General features: G+C 34.8%; 1 protein-coding gene and 1 pseudogene across 7 annotated transcripts in view; both read right to left on the reverse strand.

Annotated features, from left to right (window-relative positions):
* Positions 1 to 293: 293 nt before the first annotated feature.
* LOC129322457 (homeobox-leucine zipper protein HAT5-like) lies at positions 294 to 2,616 on the reverse strand (annotated as a pseudogene).
* The window catches only part of LOC129322070 (pentatricopeptide repeat-containing protein At1g71490-like), a 32,709-nt gene continuing 15,950 nt past the window's right edge, over positions 2,302 to 19,060 (reverse strand). For 2 of the 7 annotated variants that reach the window (XM_054968101.1, XM_054968100.1), the window contains 2 exons: positions 5,044 to 5,210; positions 2,302 to 4,830 (listed from right to left, as the gene is read on the reverse strand). In XM_054968101.1, the coding sequence (XP_054824076.1) occupies positions 2,681 to 4,830; positions 5,044 to 5,210 (2,317 nt within the window). In that variant the 3' untranslated portion in view covers positions 2,302 to 2,680. Of the gene's footprint in view, positions 5,211 to 6,487; positions 6,603 to 8,673; positions 8,737 to 9,177; positions 9,422 to 19,060 lie in introns of those variants that run through there. The other 5 variants (XM_054968102.1, XM_054968104.1, XM_054968103.1 and 2 more) reach the window with 5 other exon arrangements.

Here is a 19,060-nt window from a genome sequence, read left to right on the forward strand (position 1 = left end):
ATATTTAACGGCAAGATAAAATTATACTAATTTCGAAAGTTCAAAAGTAACATTGTTTTTACTAAAAAGGTAAGAATACTCAACACTCCTTTTAAAAAACTTTCATGACATTTTTATCTTTCAACCCAATTAAAAAAAAAAATTGACTATTTCAATATACATAAATTGCTTAATTAATCCTACATTTATTTTATTACGTGATATGAAAACTAAAAATTATATTGCTCACATTTAACTGAACAAATTAAGATTAAAAAAACAAAGCACAGATGAGATTGAGAAGATGAATGATATGAAGTATGAATATGTGATAAGTATTGAGTAATACCATTTATTTAATTGTATTTTACTCTGTTTCTTACACAAAGTTGTTTCAAACCTGGAGCGTGTGATAAGTGTGCAACAGTAGAGATTTATGAGTAAGTGAGCAATATCGACTCAGTTAGGCCAAAAACAGAAGGTGTGATCAACAGGGAATCCAAAATTGTTACAACCACATTCAGGAGGATCATCCACGGGATAGCATCCATCTTCAACCTTTGGAAAGCATGCCAGATTCAGGAGGTTGGCCCCGTCATCAGGTTATTGTCGTCTTCATCCTGTGAGAAATCTGACTGTTCCGCAGCTTCCACTTCCGCAGCCGGCGACAAATCCACCAGCTCCTGCTGCATCGTCGATGAATGGTGGTTCGCCTCAGCCGTGTTCTCCGAAACAAATCACATTGCTGCTTTTTCTACATCGTGTTATTTTTTCCTTCAGCATTGCTCCTCCCTCTTTGGTTCCATCATCTTGTGGCTCTCCTCCAGTGGAATTCACTGCTTCTGCATCTCCAGGATCTGCATTGGCCACTGACTTGTGAGAATCTTCTCTCTTTCTCTAGCATTCAACCAGCTTCTCAGGAATTTCACCTGTGTACCAAAAAAGAAGTTTTATCACTTCGATCTCGTTCTCTTTAATTAGTAGATTCGTGTAGCTCTGGATTAATGTGTGTATGTCTCAATCAGTTCAGCGTATCCGATCAAAAACAAATTAGTTACATGAAGATTACAGAATTTGCAGAAACAACCTAGATTGAAGAAACAGGCCCTTACTAAATAGTAAGCCGGTGACTAAAATAATTAGAAAAATTCTCCAGTTAATTCCAATTTTAGAAACCCTTGACAAAAACATTGTGAACCATACAATCCATGCTTGCGGGTTACACTTTTTTCTTTTATTTCTTTCTTTCTAAGAATTTCAGTTAAAGATATCTTCAAACCAGAAAGCAGAAAAAGCTGAACAGAGAGGTGAACCCAAAAGAGAGAGAGGAGCATGTGGGTGTATGTATGCTTACCTCTTATTTTAACTTCTCGTTCTCTCTGACAAGATTGTCATGGTCACTTTTGAGTTTATCATAGCTAGCCATTAACTTGCCATAGTCTTGCTTGAGCTGTTTGGTCTTGAACCTTGCCCTTCTGTTCTGGAACCATATAGCCATTTGTCTTGGCTGCAAACCTAGCTCCTTCGCCAGCTGAACCTTCCTCTCCAGTTCAAGCTTGTTTTCCACCTCGAAGTTCTTCTCCAGAAACTGAACTTGCTCGCTAGTGAGCCTCTTCTTCCCAGCTTGATGAAAGCAAACCTCGTAATCCTCCTCCCCCGTCTCTTCTTTCTCCTTGCAGAAATGGCCTGTCTGTTACTCTGTACCCACCCAGTCTCTCAAAATTCACAACAGATTTTGATCCTGAAACCGAAATTGAGAAACGATTCATCAGAAGAGAATCATAGCAGGTTGGTTAAATCAAAAAGCTTTTATGTCTGCCTTTTTCTTTTTTTTTTTCTTTTTTGGTGTTCACTACATAATTCAGTACACAGGTTTATAAACTTGAAAATCAGCAACTCTATTACAGCAAGATAATAAGATTAAAGTGTGGAACAGAGTAATTATATAGGAATGGAAAAAAGGAGTTGTGGGAAAAGAAATCACCTGGGAAAGTGGGAATAGAGCCCAGAGAGAGTCAAGAACGTCAGGAGGGATGGAGTCCTTCGTTTTTGGAGAAAGCGTGCCGTTATGCTGGATGCCCCAAAGAGATTTCCACCGGCCACCATAGATAGGCCATGAAAAAAACTTAAGGGGATTCAGAGATTTGAAGTTAAGGGATCATATTGAGGACGATGATGAAGGTGATGAGGAAAGGTAGAAGGAGAGTGATGATTGGCTTTTGGGTCTAAAATTTATGGCGAAAGAAGCAAATATACTAGCTCATAAGACATGAATAATTCTTGCTGATAAAGAAACTATGCCGAGGAATAATATTGTACAAGTTTATCTAAATTGTATATAGATAATCATGGGAAAGCTTACTGACAAAGTCAAATTCAAACATTTTATCCTCAGAAGGTGCACATACAATTTCAAATCCAATAATGTGAATAATAGCTAGTAATATTGAAGGCAAACAGTAATGAGCTTAGATGTAACAAAAAAGCAAAATGGTTATTAGGAACTAGACTCCCATTAGACATTAGAGTTTTGCTATTCAGAACTTCAATAGCAGTTCCCGATCCAGCAACCAATTTAGGAAATTTTGGTTTCACAAGCCTTACAGATAGCAGATAGCCTTGTAAAACAAACTGCATAGAGTGCAAGAATAACTATCTTAAATTTATGCACAATAGCAAGTAACCCTCATCAATATGAACCTCAAAGGGCATTCAATTCTTCAAAATCTTCCTCAGATGAAGCAAAATCCTCACTACGCACATAACCAGCATCTTTCATTAGCTCATTCAACCCACTCATCAACGGATAAATCGCAGAAGCATGAGGGTTGGAAGTATCCCCAACCAAAAAGGGGGCAAACTCATTGCCAACAGCAACCCAAGTACAACCAGGAGCCTTTCTCACGCCCAAGTCTCTCATGCATGTCCTCACATATGCTAGTTTGCTCCAACAACCAGCAGCAGCATACATGTTGGCAATCAATACATAGTAACCTGAATGATCAGGCTTCATCTCTAGCAATTTCCCTGCAGCCCATTCCCCCATCTCTGTATTTCCATGAGTTTTACAGGCTCCTAAAAGAGTGGCCCACATGGCAGCAGTTGGCTTGTATGGCATCCCAGTTATAATTTGCTTTGCTTTGTTTAGAAGACCGGCTCTCCCAAATAGATCAACCATGCAGGCATAGTGCTCCAAGCAAGGACTTACCCCAAAGACATCTGTCATCTTACTAAACAGCAATTCTCCTTGGGCTAGAAGGCCTGAGTGACTACAAGCTGATAAAACTGCAATCATCGTTATCTTATCAGGTTTAATCCCAACCCTGCCCATATCTTCAAATAGTTCTAGAGCAGTCTCTCCATCTCCCTTCATACCATAGCCAGCAATCATAGAAGTATATGTGACTTCATCTCTTGCATTCAATGAATCAAACAGCCTTCTAGCTTCCAAGACCTTGCCTGACCTCGCATACATGTCCACAAGAGCATTCCACAATAACAAAAGGTCCTTAAAGTCCTCACGCTTCATGATGTAGCAATGAAATTCTTTCCCATGCTGTAGGTTTGCAATGCGAGCACAAAGAGGAAGAATGCTTGCAATGGTCACATAACTAGGTTCAACCCCCTCACAGAACATCTCTCTGAAAAGGAAGCACACTTCTTCAAACTGATCGGCATTAGCATATCCAGAAAGCATGGCATTCCAAGTAATCACACCTTTTCCTTCTATTTTATGGAAGACCATATATGCATGCCTAAGGTCTCTACACCTAGAATACATAGTAATTAATGCATTTTTTATGTTTTCAAACACGTCAGAGCAAGTTCGGACTGCATGTCCATGAATCTCCTTTCCCAGTTTAAGGGCTCCAATGTGAGAGCATGCATTTAATCCAATAACCATTGCCACAGAGTCCAAATGACAAACAGATGTTCTCATCTGAGAAATCAAAAGAAGAGACCTCCTGAAATTGGTCGTTCGCAAGCATGCCCCAGCAATGGTGTTCCATGTGATTATACCCACTTCAATATCCTCTTTGCACATGCTTTCAAACAGCTGAAATGCTTCCCCCCACATATTCCTAGAAGCATAAATCCCTATCATAGTGTTCCATGAAATAGAATCTCTATTGGGCATACTATTAAACAAACCACGGGCAGCCTCCACTTTCCCAAACCGACCATACATGGAGATCAATGCATTGTGCACAACCAGACACCACTCCAGAGAGCTAGCTTTGATAGACTCGTGAACCTCCATGCCACTAACACAATCTGATACTTCAGCACAAGCCTTAAGAACAGATGGATAAGTGAAATTGTCTGGTTTAACCTGCTTATTCATCATTTTCTTATAGACAGAAATAGCCTCTGAAAAAAGCTCATTTCTAACATAGAACGAGATGAGCAAATTCCAAGGTAAAGGGTCCAAACAACAAGTGTTTTCAATGGCAATGTGAGCATCAGCAAGGAGATTGACATTTGCATAAAAAGTAATAAGCCGAGGAACCACAATGGGTTGTTGATCAAAACCGAGTGAAATAATCTGGGCATGAAGTTGCTTACCTTGTGGCAATGATTTAAGGTTGATGCAAGATAAGAGAAGAGAGTTAATGGGATGTAATACAAGATCGAAAGAATTAGAAGAAGATGCATGGCTCTGAATTTGATAAAATACTTTAAATGCATTTGATAACTGATTCTGTCTTACAAACTCTCTGAGAGATGCATGAAGAGAGCCAATCATAGATGCATAACCAGGAATGGTTTGTTCATCAACTTGGCAAGTGGGTTGCTTCCAAGATTTTGGTATGAACTTCTGAACTTGAGACAAGAATTGGCTTCTCGACACTGAAAATAATGTTGAAGATGGCATAAAATAGACATATGTATGTTGTGAACACGAGGACCAAGAACTGAACACATGGCTTTGTTGATATAGTTTGGTCCAGATTCCAATATAAGGGATCGGAACAATCCAATGTAAGAGATGAGGGGAAGAAATTGGGTTGGGAAGCGACTATTGTTTTCATTAAGGTTGCATTTTGAACTAAAAGTTAAGACCTTTTATCGAGAAAAAGGTGACCAGATGATGGTTGCTGCCACCACACACCAGTGTGACCTTGAATGAGGGAAGATAGAGACAGGTCCATGGAAGTAGAATGCTTAGAACCTGAAGCTCCTCCTTTTGTTGTTCTGGTAGGAGGCCACATGTACAAACAAACAAATACCTAAACAAAGCCACAAAAAAAAAAAAAGCTCAAAACAAAAAGAGATGCAATCGTAAGCAGGTGCATAATGCACAAAAACAGTGGCACCCACAAAACAAAATTAAAACAGTAACACAATGGAACAACAAACGGATTAAAAGTGTGAAACAATACCCAACATGTGAAACAAATAAAGGGGTTCACAAGAAACAAGAACGCACACAGTCAAAACCAAAGGCTCAATCAAAGAGCTAGAAAACTCTAAACATTTGCAGTAAATGCAAGATGGAAGAAACCAATAAGTGGTTCATAAACAAACAAAAACCAATCCAGTGACAAGATTGAGCAAGGCAACATCCCTAACCCAAACTATCACATGCAGTAACATAACCTCATCCCCAACTGAGTGACACCATTCCTTAACAGCATTAAAAATCAAGAACAACACAAACAACATGCCCAGGAGTTGCAAAGAAGCAAGCCTAAATTCAGATTAACAGCCTCAGCAACAGGGGAATATGACAAAAATTCATCATTTTAAGCACCAGCAACATGTCAAAATTATAATGTGAAATCCGAATTGCAAACTCATCAGGAGAATCACATGAAACAGCACAAACCAGCAGATAGGCACAAACACGAGATAGACGAGATAGACCAGAGCAGCATCATTAAACCAAATAAGTATTTGACGACAATGAAGTACTAAATCATAGCAGCAGTCCACAGGGCAGTAAGCAAAAATACTTGAAAAAAAAAATAATAACAGTGACAATCCAACAAAATCCCAAAGTCTTAACCTCCACTAGAGCAAAAAACAATTTTTGTGACAGTTAAAAAAGCTATTTCTGTGACACCAGAGTATAGTAGAAATAAAAGAATTTTCGTGTAAGTTGGTAAAGGAACTATCACAGTAATTGATAATTACAGCAAAATGTCACCGTAATTGGGTATTTTAAAAATATATATATTCTTTGATACCATATTAGTCCCTGATTTAATATTAAAAGTTTCATTTTAATAAAATTCTAATTTAAAATGGCTTACACATAAATGGTAAACAATACACCAAAATTTAATTGAAAATGACATGGATTAATAATTTAATTAAAGAACATATAACATACACAAGTTTTGAACAACAAATACACACACACACACACACACACACACACACACACATATATAAAAACCATTCTATAGAAAATATGAACCTCACTAAACCACTTAATCCTAATGGAAAAATAAATAACTCGCTGACAAATTATTAGAACTGAAGCTGCTATTCACTTTCCTACCTTCATTAATTAGCCAAATCTGTGGGTTCAAACATCATCGCTTGTTTATTGTGAGGAGCCAATTTGAAAATTTCTTGTGCATCTCTTCTCAGGCCTGCAAGCAATAAATTAAAAACTGAAAAAAATAAGAAATATGAATAAGCGAATAAGAAATTACATAATTTTGTTAGGTCTATAAATACCAACGCAAAACCACAACAGAGAAGCAAGTTACCAAGCAATTCAAGCATTTTTTTCACACACATCAAGTATTAAATGCCTCACATTCTTTAAGCTAAGATCCTTATCTTTAGTCAAGGGAAAAGAATAATGTCCTCAAACAGGCATTTTAGTTTTTTTTGCAACACAAAATGAAGTTAAATATATGGCCAGAGCTATGAGAGCATTTAATTTGAAGTGTTTATGCATCAAATAATTGCAATGACAGAAAACAAAAACATGCTGGTTCCTAGAAATTCAAGAGCACTAGGCTCTCCCACACATTCACTCACTGATTTCTTGAGTCTTCCTTCAAACCCACAAAGATAGATGAATGTTGTGGGAAAGAAGGAAGAAGAGAGAAAGAGTGGGGTGGGGGAGATTCGAGAGGAACAGAGGAAGAGTAGAGAAACACACACACAGCGGTGCAATTTAGCACTAAGGGTCATCAACAACTTTACAATAGTCTTGTATCTAGTATTTATAGGTCCATATAACTAACGGTCACTAACAACTTGCTCTTAACCATTTACGTGACACACCACCCCTTGTATATTTCCCACATCTAGCCTACTCCCACTCTCACATACACCTCATATACTTTGCCCATTATATATGCAGTGATTTCTAGACTAACTACAGTGAATCTAGACTAAACTAGTTCACCAACTATCACAAAACAATTGGGCTTGGGCTTAGCCTGATATCTCTCATTTCACTCTATACATAATGTCAATATCTAAAGAATAAATGAGTAGATATTGTTAAACCAAACAGAAAGAAAAAGGCGTCACTGACATACAATTGTGGATTTAGAAGCTTGACAAACATGACCGAGTTTAAGACATTGGCATCTCTAAATAGTGTGAATAATTATGTACATCATTCTCAAAGAATAACAACAATGAGAACAAGATTAACAAATGATAGCAGGAGGAAAAGTCATCTGTACAACTAAGTAATGATTTCCTAAATTTAATATATGCTCTCAAATTAGGAACTAACATTATTGAGAATGAAAAATATATATACACTCATGAACAAGGACGCACTTCTCCAGCCAGACTTGAAATGCATTGTATGTATTTTTTGATATACCCTCATGGATTTCCTTATTTAGCAGAGAAACCATAGAAATTTGTTAAGAATATATATATGTGTGTGTGTGTGTGTGTGAGAAAATTTCATCAACTTACGGTTATCTGATATAATAATTAAGAAAACAAAGCCCTGGAAAGGAGGACACGTGAAAGAAAGTATGCAATTGCAAGGAAGTATTCCCAGGAAATGAGACAACATTCATAAATAACTAAGGGCACCTTTACTAGTTTAACAGACTCTCCTGTATTAAAAAAAATCATTTAAAGACTTACTCAAGATTAATATTCCACGTAGCCAAGCATTTCACATTTATAGATGTGATTTGTTCATATTTGAGGGACCAATTGGAAACAGCAATCACAACCTCCAGTTTCTCAATGCCTAGCAAAAGATATAGGTATCCAACTATAACAAGCAACATGAGAAAGCCTATTGCAATTAAATTTGAAGAGCTTATAATACTGACATTTAGTTCTGTCAACATTATTTGATAGGCATGCATTGTTGGATATTACACGAATCTTCATCATGACAGTTTCATTCTGAACAAATTATACATTAGGAACTGAATAAATACTACCACCAAGTTTCATTTGGAGTTTTGAACTACAAAACTCACACTCTGAAACAAAATACACCGAACATCAACAACATCATCAATTGCCCAGTCAAGATCGGAGGACAAACCACAATCAGATTTACGCAGATTTAAATATTAAAGACTTTAAAGTGGAAAAGTTGCAGAGTGACTCTAAAATGACAACGACAAAGACTAAGGGTTCTGACTACCGAAGCAGAAGCAACACCAACATCGGCAAGAAAGAAGGACAAAGACAGTGTAAGGGAAGGCCAGAGAAGGAGAATAGAATCGAGATTTGGAGAGTCACCTGATTTTGTGATCTTTCTGGTTAATTCAATCCTCGGAGAGACATTAAAATAGTCATCTGTTCCTGCCAAATCATCCATGGGTCCAGAAACACACGCATAGAAGTGAGAATGGGAAGTCGATAAGTGTGAGGATGTGAAAAGCAAACAGAAGAGGGATGAGGCCAAGAGGAACGGCCGAAGTAGAGAATGGGGACATCTGACTATAGGGTAAATGGCATTAACCAAATCCTAAGAGGCTATGGAGATATGGAATCCATAAATAATAATATCCATAACAATTCACATCTTTTTTACTGTTCGCAGAACATTGTGCGCTCTATCGTGTCTCAACCCTAACTCGCTCATTTTACTTTTGTCTACATCTCTTCTTCCATTCTCTACACAAGTGCGACCGTTATTTCAGTTTGTCCAGGTTTTCCCCTCCTTTAGTCTTACTATGAAGTGCCAGAACACAAGTGCGAGAACCAGAACAAGACCAGAAATTAGAAACCGAGCACCGTTACCTGAAGCCGAGAATTAGAGATCGCGAGACGAGCACCAACAGCGAGAATCAAAAAGAGCAACCAGCACCCACGGCTTAGGCCAAGATCCTGAGTGAGTAGAGGCCGAGAGGAAGAACTGAGCAGTGTGAGGAGCGGAGTGACAGTGAGCTTGGGGCTTTCTTCCTTCACGTATGGAAACGGTGCGTTTTAGGTTCTGTTTGGTAAGGGAAGAGAGATTTTAACGGAGAGGATGAGAGGGAAGAGATTTTAGTGTTCGCTTATTTGGCTTAGGAGGGAGGAAGAGAAAAAATAATCATATATAGATAACTTTATTTTTATTTTATTAAAATTATCTTTTAAAAAAATATAATTTTAAATCCTATACTTTATTTATATTTTGGTATTAGTTCATATATTTTTATTTTTTATTGTTTTAAATCTCTTTAAAGTTTTTAAATTTCATTCATGAAGGGACATAAAATAATAAAAAATAAAAGTATAAAGATTAAAAATATTAAAAAAAAGTATAAGGATCAATAATAAAACACAAGCAAAGTATAGGGATTTAAAATTATATTTTTTCTAGTTTTTTAACAAAATATAATTATAATTATAATTATAAATGTTTTTAATATGTAACTATAAGTTTATAATTATCATTGTTAAATATATACAATTATAATTATAATACATGATTATTATTTGCAATATATACACATAATTTTATCTCTTCTTTAATGGTGAAATAAACAAACACGTGTGTTAGTTATTTACAATGACCAAATTCAAACTTGGCAAGCAAACGGATGAGCAGCAAGCAAAGTTAGAAAGACAACCACAGCAGCAAGCAAACCATGGATGGACAACAGTGGAAAAGTAGAAAAATCAATAGTAACGTATTGGTCGCTCAGCAATAAAATTATAAAAAATTTTCCTCCTCCTTCCCTCTAGCCTCCCAAACTATAGGAGGAAGCAAAAAATAATAAATAATAAATAGAAAGGATTGAGCTCAGGCTTCAATTTTTTTCAAAATTTATTAGGGTTGGACTCTAAAGCCTAGTTTTTCTAAAAATAATCATTTTTAAGTCCAAATACTTCTAAAAATGGTGGTGTTAAATTGGCAGTTATCTAACCTTTATTCTTGACTTTACCTTATAACTCTTAAATAGATATTTATAATATTTATTCATATAACCTCTAATGGTTTTACATTGCATTATAATATGAAACAGTTCTTTATTTATTAAAGTGTAACTCTCATGTAGGGTTGGAAGCCTATTAGAAAAGCTATTTACCATACATTTGAGATACCAAAGTGAATGAATATTGCTCATCCTTTCTTTCTAATTTTCTCTTGTCTTGTTCACTTATTTCATCTTGTATCTCATTTATATTTTGTATAGTTTCATAATGTAACATCCAAAAATTTTAAAACTCAAATTTATAAAAATAAAATAAAATATCTATAATTAAATTAAAATTTAGAATAATTTGATAGAGGTCCAAAATTTGAATTTTACTAAGTAAAAGTTTGGTTTTATTTGATTTTTAACCATGAAAAAAATTACCAAAATTGACCCAAGCTTTTGTGCAATAATAAAAAATATTGGACCCTTTCTTGTAATTTGCCCCAAAATGTTTTAGCATCAATTTTTAAGAGTGAAAGCACGCAGAAAACGCAGAACAAAGAAAAATAAGGAACCGAATGCGTGAGAGAGAAAGAGAGAGGAAGAAGAAAGGAGAAAGAGAGGGAGTTAGGCTCAGATCTAGGAGTCTTTGCGACCGTTGCGAGCTCGACTACACGATAGGTAAACTCCCTACTTCAATCCTCTTCTCTTTCTCTTGATTTTCTTCAATTTTTGGAAGAGGAGATTTTTAAATTTTGATCCCAAAGGCTTTATTCTTGTAAGCTTTTGTTTCTTTAAATCCTAGGGAGCATGTTTTGAGTTTCTTTATAGTGATCTAATATTTTGAGTGGATAATTGGATGAAAAGAGGTGTTTTGGGAACAAATTAAACCTTGAGAGATTGGGTTTTACTCTTCAATGGTTTAAGCTTATTGATTTAGTTATAATTTTGCTATTTGAGCCCAATAAAATTTAAATTAAGGTTTGGTTTTCATTATAAGGGCTAATGGTGAAAGTTAGTGACACTAAGTGAAGGTTTTTAATTAATTAAAAATTATATAAATTGAAAATTAGCCTAGTGATGGCTAATAAATGGTTTTGGTGGTTAAGCGATACTATGTGAATGGTTGGTTTAATATATGGACCATTAGGATGGACTACGGCTCATAGACCCAAATTGTGTGGTATGAGTTATAGTCTTCATTAATGCTATTTGACATGATAAGTGATGTGGATCACTTATATGTTGTAGGAATTGTTGGTGAAATTTGTTCAGAAGTTAAGAAACAAGCTGAGCCCTATTTTGTACAAGGGGAACCCTTTTGGTACCAAAGGGTTGAGGTAACAGGGGAAATTTATATTTCTTATTACTCTGTTTTAGCTATTTTTGAATAAATATTACTAGCTATCATGCATTACATGTTTTAAAAGATTAAATGTGCTTTATAAGGGGTTATGGGGTACTAATTTGATTATAGTGCAAATATGTTTTCTAATTGTTTAACAACAATGTTTTTATGGAAACGAGATTTGTTTACATGAATTTTAATCATAAGGAATAGAAGTTTCACTTAAGGAAGTGTAACTAAGTAAGGTACCTTTGATAGGCTAAGGAATCGTTTAAGGGAGATTTATAAATGTTATACTACCTTAGAGTGTTGAAGTGGTTAATACTTGAGAAAGGTAGACACGAATAAAAGGCATGATCTCGGTGGGAGTTCACCAGGTGTGTACTTTTGATATTCTATGGCACACTGCCAGTACTTAGTGTTGCTTTACGTATTATGGGCTCAGTGCACTAAAGTGATTAGTGTATTGAGTGTTCGACACCTCTCAGTAGGGGAGGAAATCTGACATATGAAGTGTGAGGTTGAGTGCCTAGGTCAAGGTAGCCCTCACATGGAGAGTAAGTCGAGCTAGCTCTAGGAGGGAGTTAGCTTTGACTGCTCAGGATTCACGTCGAAGGGGTATAGGCGGTTCGGTGGATTAGATCATGTCTTAGATTTTTTTTGTACCTGTGGAGGTACAAGTAGGTATAATGTTTACCTGCAAGTTAAAGAGTGCCAGAGGTATCCTGTTGGTCATGAAAGGCCATACCGGCCTATGTCATGCATTCATACATTTTAAATGGCTAAATTATATACTATGTTGAATTTATTATTTGTTTATTTAATTATGGCTTACTTTGTAATAATCAATGTAGATTTCTCTGTTACTGAAACTGTGGCTGTCTCACCCCTTTCTTTTCAATATTCTAGGTCCAAGCGAAAGATCCAGTGGTGGACGGGGAAAGGAGTAAAGCTAGGGGTTTGCTTGTGATTTGTAAAGAATTGCAACCCCTTTTTTTTAGCAAATATATTGTAATGTATTTAGGATTAGGGTGCCAGTAGGATATGATTATGTATGTGTGAGTGAATATGTGTGAATTGTGTGATTGTGTATGAATTTTTGTCTCTTTGTAAACTTGTGGCTAGGAAACTTGGTTATGGTGTGTGGTTTTGATGGATTTACTTAGTAGACCAAGTTTCTATTACAAGCAGATATTTATTTTGATATATATATGTGATTCTATAAGCAAATGTAAAGTGGTTGCATTGCAAATGGTGTGCTATGAGCAAGCATACAGCTTGGATAGAGAGAGTGGGTGCGTGAGCCCCACAAGGAGCTCTGAGCCAAGTAAAAATGTTTAGCATATGTATTTATATAAATACATGGTATTTGGATTGATTTGTGACCACTCTTGCATGACTTGTGCATTTTGGGGGTTTAGGGTCCATTTTGAGAAATGACACCCGGGTGGTCAAATTTTGATGTATGGGGGTTTTCCATCATTTGAATGTTCTATCAGGTGTTTTTAGTCTTATTTGATGTGTCCAAAGTGTTTCCACAGGTTTGTAACCCTTAGGATGAGATTTGGACAATTTTGAAAATGGTTTTTACCAAAAAGCTGCACTTTTGCATCTAAGTGTCCAAATCTTAATCCGACCATTGGATTTCTGTAAAATTTGGGTCACAAGTAAAACCTTTTATAAGTTTCGTGTGGGATTTGGAATCATGTCGATCAGATATCGGATGGAGAAACAGCACACTCTGGAATTTGGTCTGGAGGTGCTGTCATGACAGTATTTCATTGCTGTCATGACAGCTACAGTAGTGATATTGTAACCTGCACAAAATTTAATCCGTTCATTGAATCTTTTTAAAATTTGGTATGCTAATAGTATTCTTAAAAAGTGACATGTGGGCTTTGGAATCACTCCGATCGAAGGTCGGATGATGAAATGGTGCACTCCGAAAGTTGGTCCGGAAGTGCTGTCATGACTGTCATGACAGCTACAGCTAAAAAGCTGTCATGACAGCAAAAGTGACCAAATTTATAACATGTCCAATTTTTAATCCGACCGTTGGATTTTTTTGAAATTTGGTACACTTATAGTACCCTTTGAATGTGACGTGTGAGCTTTAAAATTTCTTCGATTGGAGATCGAAAGACAGAACGGTGCTTCCCTGAAGTTGACTCAGGAGGGCTGTCATGACAGCAATTTAATGCTGTCATGACAGCATATTTTTACCCTTCTTTCGTTTAACTTGCTTCCGTGCGCTATAGGTAGAACCTATAAAATTTTTTAAAGGCTTTAAATGTTTAATTTGCAATTGTGTATTTGCTTAGTGATTTAAATAGTTTGTTTCCTAAGTTGGTTTTAGGATTAATTCCTTAACCATATTTAGTTTATTTGAATTGTGTGATTTTTGGATAATACTCGGGGCAAGCGTTACATATCACACGTTCAAATTCAAAAAATTAGTTCATGAAGTAAATTGAAAAAAATTCTTAATGCTTGTTGATTTTTTTTGTTCAGGGCATAGAGATAATTTTTCCAAATGGAGTGGTAAAGATTTGCAAATTTATTTTGAAGGAATGGTGACCTTGCAATTTTAAAGAAGATATCAGTTTTACTCATTCATGACTAATTGGATATTCATATTAAGGTATAATAAGAATTATTTCCCTTATTTTATTTTTACTTTGTGCCATTCTTATATTTTATATTTTATCATTAAAATTCAAGTTGATATTTATTGATATTTTAAATTGATGTTAGTTAATGCCTATAGCCATGCATCATATTTTTATAATTAGATAGCAAGAAATTACATCACTTTTTATAATGGTCTCTTGTTAACGACTACTTTATGCATCCAATGAATATTTATGAAAAAATTGTACAAATATTAGAATCCTGAAAGCTAATAATTCAAACATTTCATGACACAAAAATAAACATTTGATAGTATTAAAAAATAATTTTGCTACAGCTCTGAGGAATAATAGCTTATAAAGAATCATGTCATTAAAAAAGAATAATCTTGAAGACTAATTAGCATAAAAGAATTATATATGTAAATAATTACTTCTCTCCTTCATTCAGATTTTATTATTTCATTTTCTCTAAACTCTATTTTTTAACTCTTAAGTTCCATTATTGTATCACTACCTCTCCCAATTTTATTATCCTCCTCCTTATGCCTTCGAATTAATTACGATAAAGCATGTGTCGACAAAACTTAGAATCATGTCAAGTACAACGAAAGACATATGTGAAATATGCTTTAGAAGACCAAAATGAGTCTCTTTAGATTTCAATCAAGGGAAGAGCATCTTCAAAGAGCATGAAGAGGACTTTGATCCAACAAGCTCGAATAGGCTCAAAGTCATTAGTAAGTGGCACCAAAAACTGAATGAGTCTAAGTTGATTACAATACTGAATATAAAGTCTCGAGCATTTGCTTCACATTTGAAAGTTGGCTTGGAATATGCCAACTGGTTCCAAATAGATTCCATCTTGACAAGAAACTCATAACCAATGGATTTCATCCTTGCCTCAAAACAGTAAGATCTTTTTTGTATAGTTGAAACTAATTTGAGAAGGTAAAAGAAGTATAATGACTAGCAAGATGATCCTATACCTCTTTTGTAGTCTCGAGACATCCAAATTATTGTTGATGAATACCAGTAGCAATGGAAGTGTTACAGAACCAAGTGATAATTTGATTATTTTTATTGTCCCATCCTTCCAATTGCTTAGTAAACTCACTACAAAAAAACATCACTTTTGGGGTGTTTTTTATGCTTTAGAAGCATTTCAAAACATCCCTAAAGTGATTCCAGCATTTTTCAAAAACGCCGCCAAAACAGATGCTTCCAGTACTTTGGTGGTGTTTTTTAAAATGCTAGAAAACTACAAAAAATGCCTCCTAAGGGAGCTTTTTTAAAGCTAAAAAACACCTCTAAAAAAGTCATTGAGCTAAGAGATGTTTGGGGGCATTTTTTAACAAACACCCTAGGGGGAGTATTCATATAAACACCTACAGAAGATGTGTTTCAGTGTAAATAACCAATTTAAAATGTTCTCCAAAATTTTTTTAATCTTATGTTTTAAATTTTCAAAATATGAATTTAATATTTAATAAATAAATTTTACTTCAATCATTTTTAATATTTAATTTACATATTTGAAATTAATATTCAATAAAAATCATATAATTCTTTTTCAGTGTCATAAGTTTATTTTATTTATAAGAAATAAATTATTTGTGTTACCAAATAATGAAAAACAATAATTAATGTTAACATGTTGATAAAATTACAAATGTTAACTATTAAGAACATGAAAAAACTGGTATTGTACGATGATGCTGTCTATTTGTAGACAAAGGCTCTATCAGGTAACTGGCAACCTTGAAAACCTTCTTGGTGAAAAAGAGAAAGATGAAAGTATTGTAGGCACATTTGAAATGTAGAGAGCACACAATTATGGGAAGAGGATGATTGTACTTATAAGTAAAATGATGCAATAAATGCCTCCTTGAGGGCGTTTTATCTGTTTTGCCTTTTTTGTTATTAAAACTCCCCAACAAAAGGTGTTTCTAAATTATTTTTTATATTTTTCTTTATTATTTTTATTTATTTTACTTTAAATTATTTAAATACAATATATAAATGAAAATATATTAATATAAGAATACATATATGAAACAAAGTCCACCATAATATTAACCATGTATAATAAAAATACGTAAGTCCTAATAAATACATTAATCAAATCTGCCATAACAAGAGTCACGAATTTTAGTTGAGAATATTCAAATCATACAAACAACATTATCTTAAGAGCAGCCTGAGATACTCATTACCTATGATCACCAAGGAATGGATTCAATAATTGACCACCTTGGTTCCTCATCATAAATTCATACAGCTCTTCAATCTTACTTTGCATTTGATTCCCCTTCTACTATAATGTGGCAATTGTTTCTTTCTAAGTCATATTCTCTTATTCCAACTATGCCATCCTTGTATTTGGGGCATATCTTCGACTAGATTTTGCCCTGAAAAGCAAGAAGCAGTCTCGATCATCATGGATGGGGTGAAGCCTATACTTGAGCTACGAACACATCCATGGTGCTTTAAGGTCGTTACTTGTGTAAAAATTTCATATGACACATTGTCTACTTCATGTTCATTGTGACCTTGCCAACGATTGCTTCTCACACATTTGATCCTATAATGTGTTAGCATTTAAAGTTTATTAATTTGGTGATGGAGATTGATACGAGAGCAAGAGTAGGATCATGCTAGTTTAACATAGAACCCAAAACACAAATGAGAAATAAAATATGAAATACAAAAATATAGAGATGAAGATGAAATAAGGAATGAAAGTAAAGATAAATGGTAAGACAAGAAACAATAGTGATTAAGGAAAAGGGAAACTAAAACAACCTGCTTCTAGCAACCTTAGCCTTCAAGACATCACAAGAGTTAACCAGCCTCTTGGCCACGTCAATATTCACCTCACGATTCCCACAAGCAGCATATCTCACACAAAGAGTTTTACCAAGCTCAAGAAAAAAATTCTCATTCATAACAATGTTGTCAAACGAGTACATGAGGAGCCTATTAATAAGCAAGATAATGGATGACACAAGAAACCCTAACCTTAGATGACTCCCTCAAAGGCGGTGGCTCCTCTTGCATAAATTAGGAAGATTCCCTAATTCATAGAGATTAGGCAATAAAGAGTGAATGAAAGGATTCAAAAACTTTCTTAATGACTAAAGTCTTAATCATTAAGTCAAATCAACTACTAAATAAAAGGGAATCAACATTAAAGTTGAAAATAAAAAAGGAAAACAATTAAATCTTCAAATTCAAACTTAAGCTAAAGTAGGAAACAATTCAAATTCATATTGAAAGCTTAAAGACGATGGAGATTACACCTTCTCTCTCTTCATTTGTGATCCTAAATGATGCCTTCTCCGTCTTCAAATCTACTCATAAATGCATGCTCCTCTTCTCCATAATACCTCTCAAGTATATTTAACACATATTGAATTAAATAGGCTTGAGTCTTCATTAATTAGGCTTCCATCTTCATGGATTTGGACCTTAAACAAGATTGGGCCTTCTTTAAGATGGGTTTGGGATATGCTCCTCTCTCCCTTAACGCATATCCCTTATTTCCAATTAGCGCATGGTGAATTAGGATAATTAGAGGAGGCTTGGATGCATGGGTCTTCTTGTGGGTCAATGGACTGGGCTTCTAATACTTGAATCATCACAAATGGGCTCCCTTTGCTTTGTTGGAATGCCTCTCTTACATAGTTAGGCTCTTGAAGTTCTTTTATGATACAATCATTGGGCTCTTTCACATCCTTATCTTGGGCTATTGTCTCTAAGCCTCCACCACCTTGTAATAGATCCTTGGACACATGATGATCTTGGACCTCATGAATCATGTGGCCTTCATGAGGATGAGACTCAATCACACATCCTAGCTCCTTTTGGGCTCCAAGTACTTCACCTCCATTCCTTCTACCATGCTCTTCATGATCTAGCTTTATCAATTGGGTTGGTTGTTTGTAGTTCTCTGTTGGCCCACTAGATTTGCTTTAGAGATGCAATTGTTATAATAATTAAATTTTACACCACACTTACTATTTTAGCTTAGGCACTTATAGGTATAATGCCATCCTTACAAGTATAGGTTACTACAAATAGATCTATACAATTTAATTCTTTCGCACTAGCTATTTCTTGTGAATATAAAAATTGAGTTATTATTTCAAATTAAACGTGTAATTTATTATGAATTCACATAAATATAACAAATCAGCTCCTTCTTTTTCCTAGAATTAGTTTTTGAACCTCCTATGTGGAAAATAACTTGATGCTATCTACTCTTCTTGCACTTCTTTGCAAGGTCCTATAAATTTTAACAAACAATTATGTTTAAATATGTTAAAAAATTAATAATTAAGATAATGAGTTGTATTAACTAAGTGTTGGGTTTCATATGATAATCTACAAATTTTTTCCAATCCTTAAACGGGATGTGTTTTGGACCAACCATCTCTGATGGCAATTCTTTTCTCATCTTTCTGCCATCTTGATATAGATTCCAAAGGTCCAGCCTTCTTTGCCTCTAGCAATGGCTCATCTTTTTCAAACACATTTCTTGTCCTTATCTATCATTGTAAAATGAGACTATATAAAAAATATTTAATTATTATTACTATTGCAATATTGTAAAGCAATATGAGTATTCACAAAATTAAATTGATAACCTTAATCATGATGTCAAAAATGTCATCCTTCTTTTGTTGAGGAAACTTTTTCCAATTATTAAATCCAATAGGACATAACTTAGAATTTTTCTATTGGATGCAATAAAAAAACCCCCAAAAGTCTACTAGATTCATTATCCAGCTGCCCAT

Source organism: Prosopis cineraria, unplaced genomic scaffold (assembly GCF_029017545.1).
Source record: "Prosopis cineraria cultivar Desert tree isolate PC_DT_omini unplaced genomic scaffold, ASM2901754v1 PC10, whole genome shotgun sequence".
Lineage (NCBI taxonomy): Eukaryota > Viridiplantae > Streptophyta > Magnoliopsida > Fabales > Fabaceae > Prosopis > Prosopis cineraria.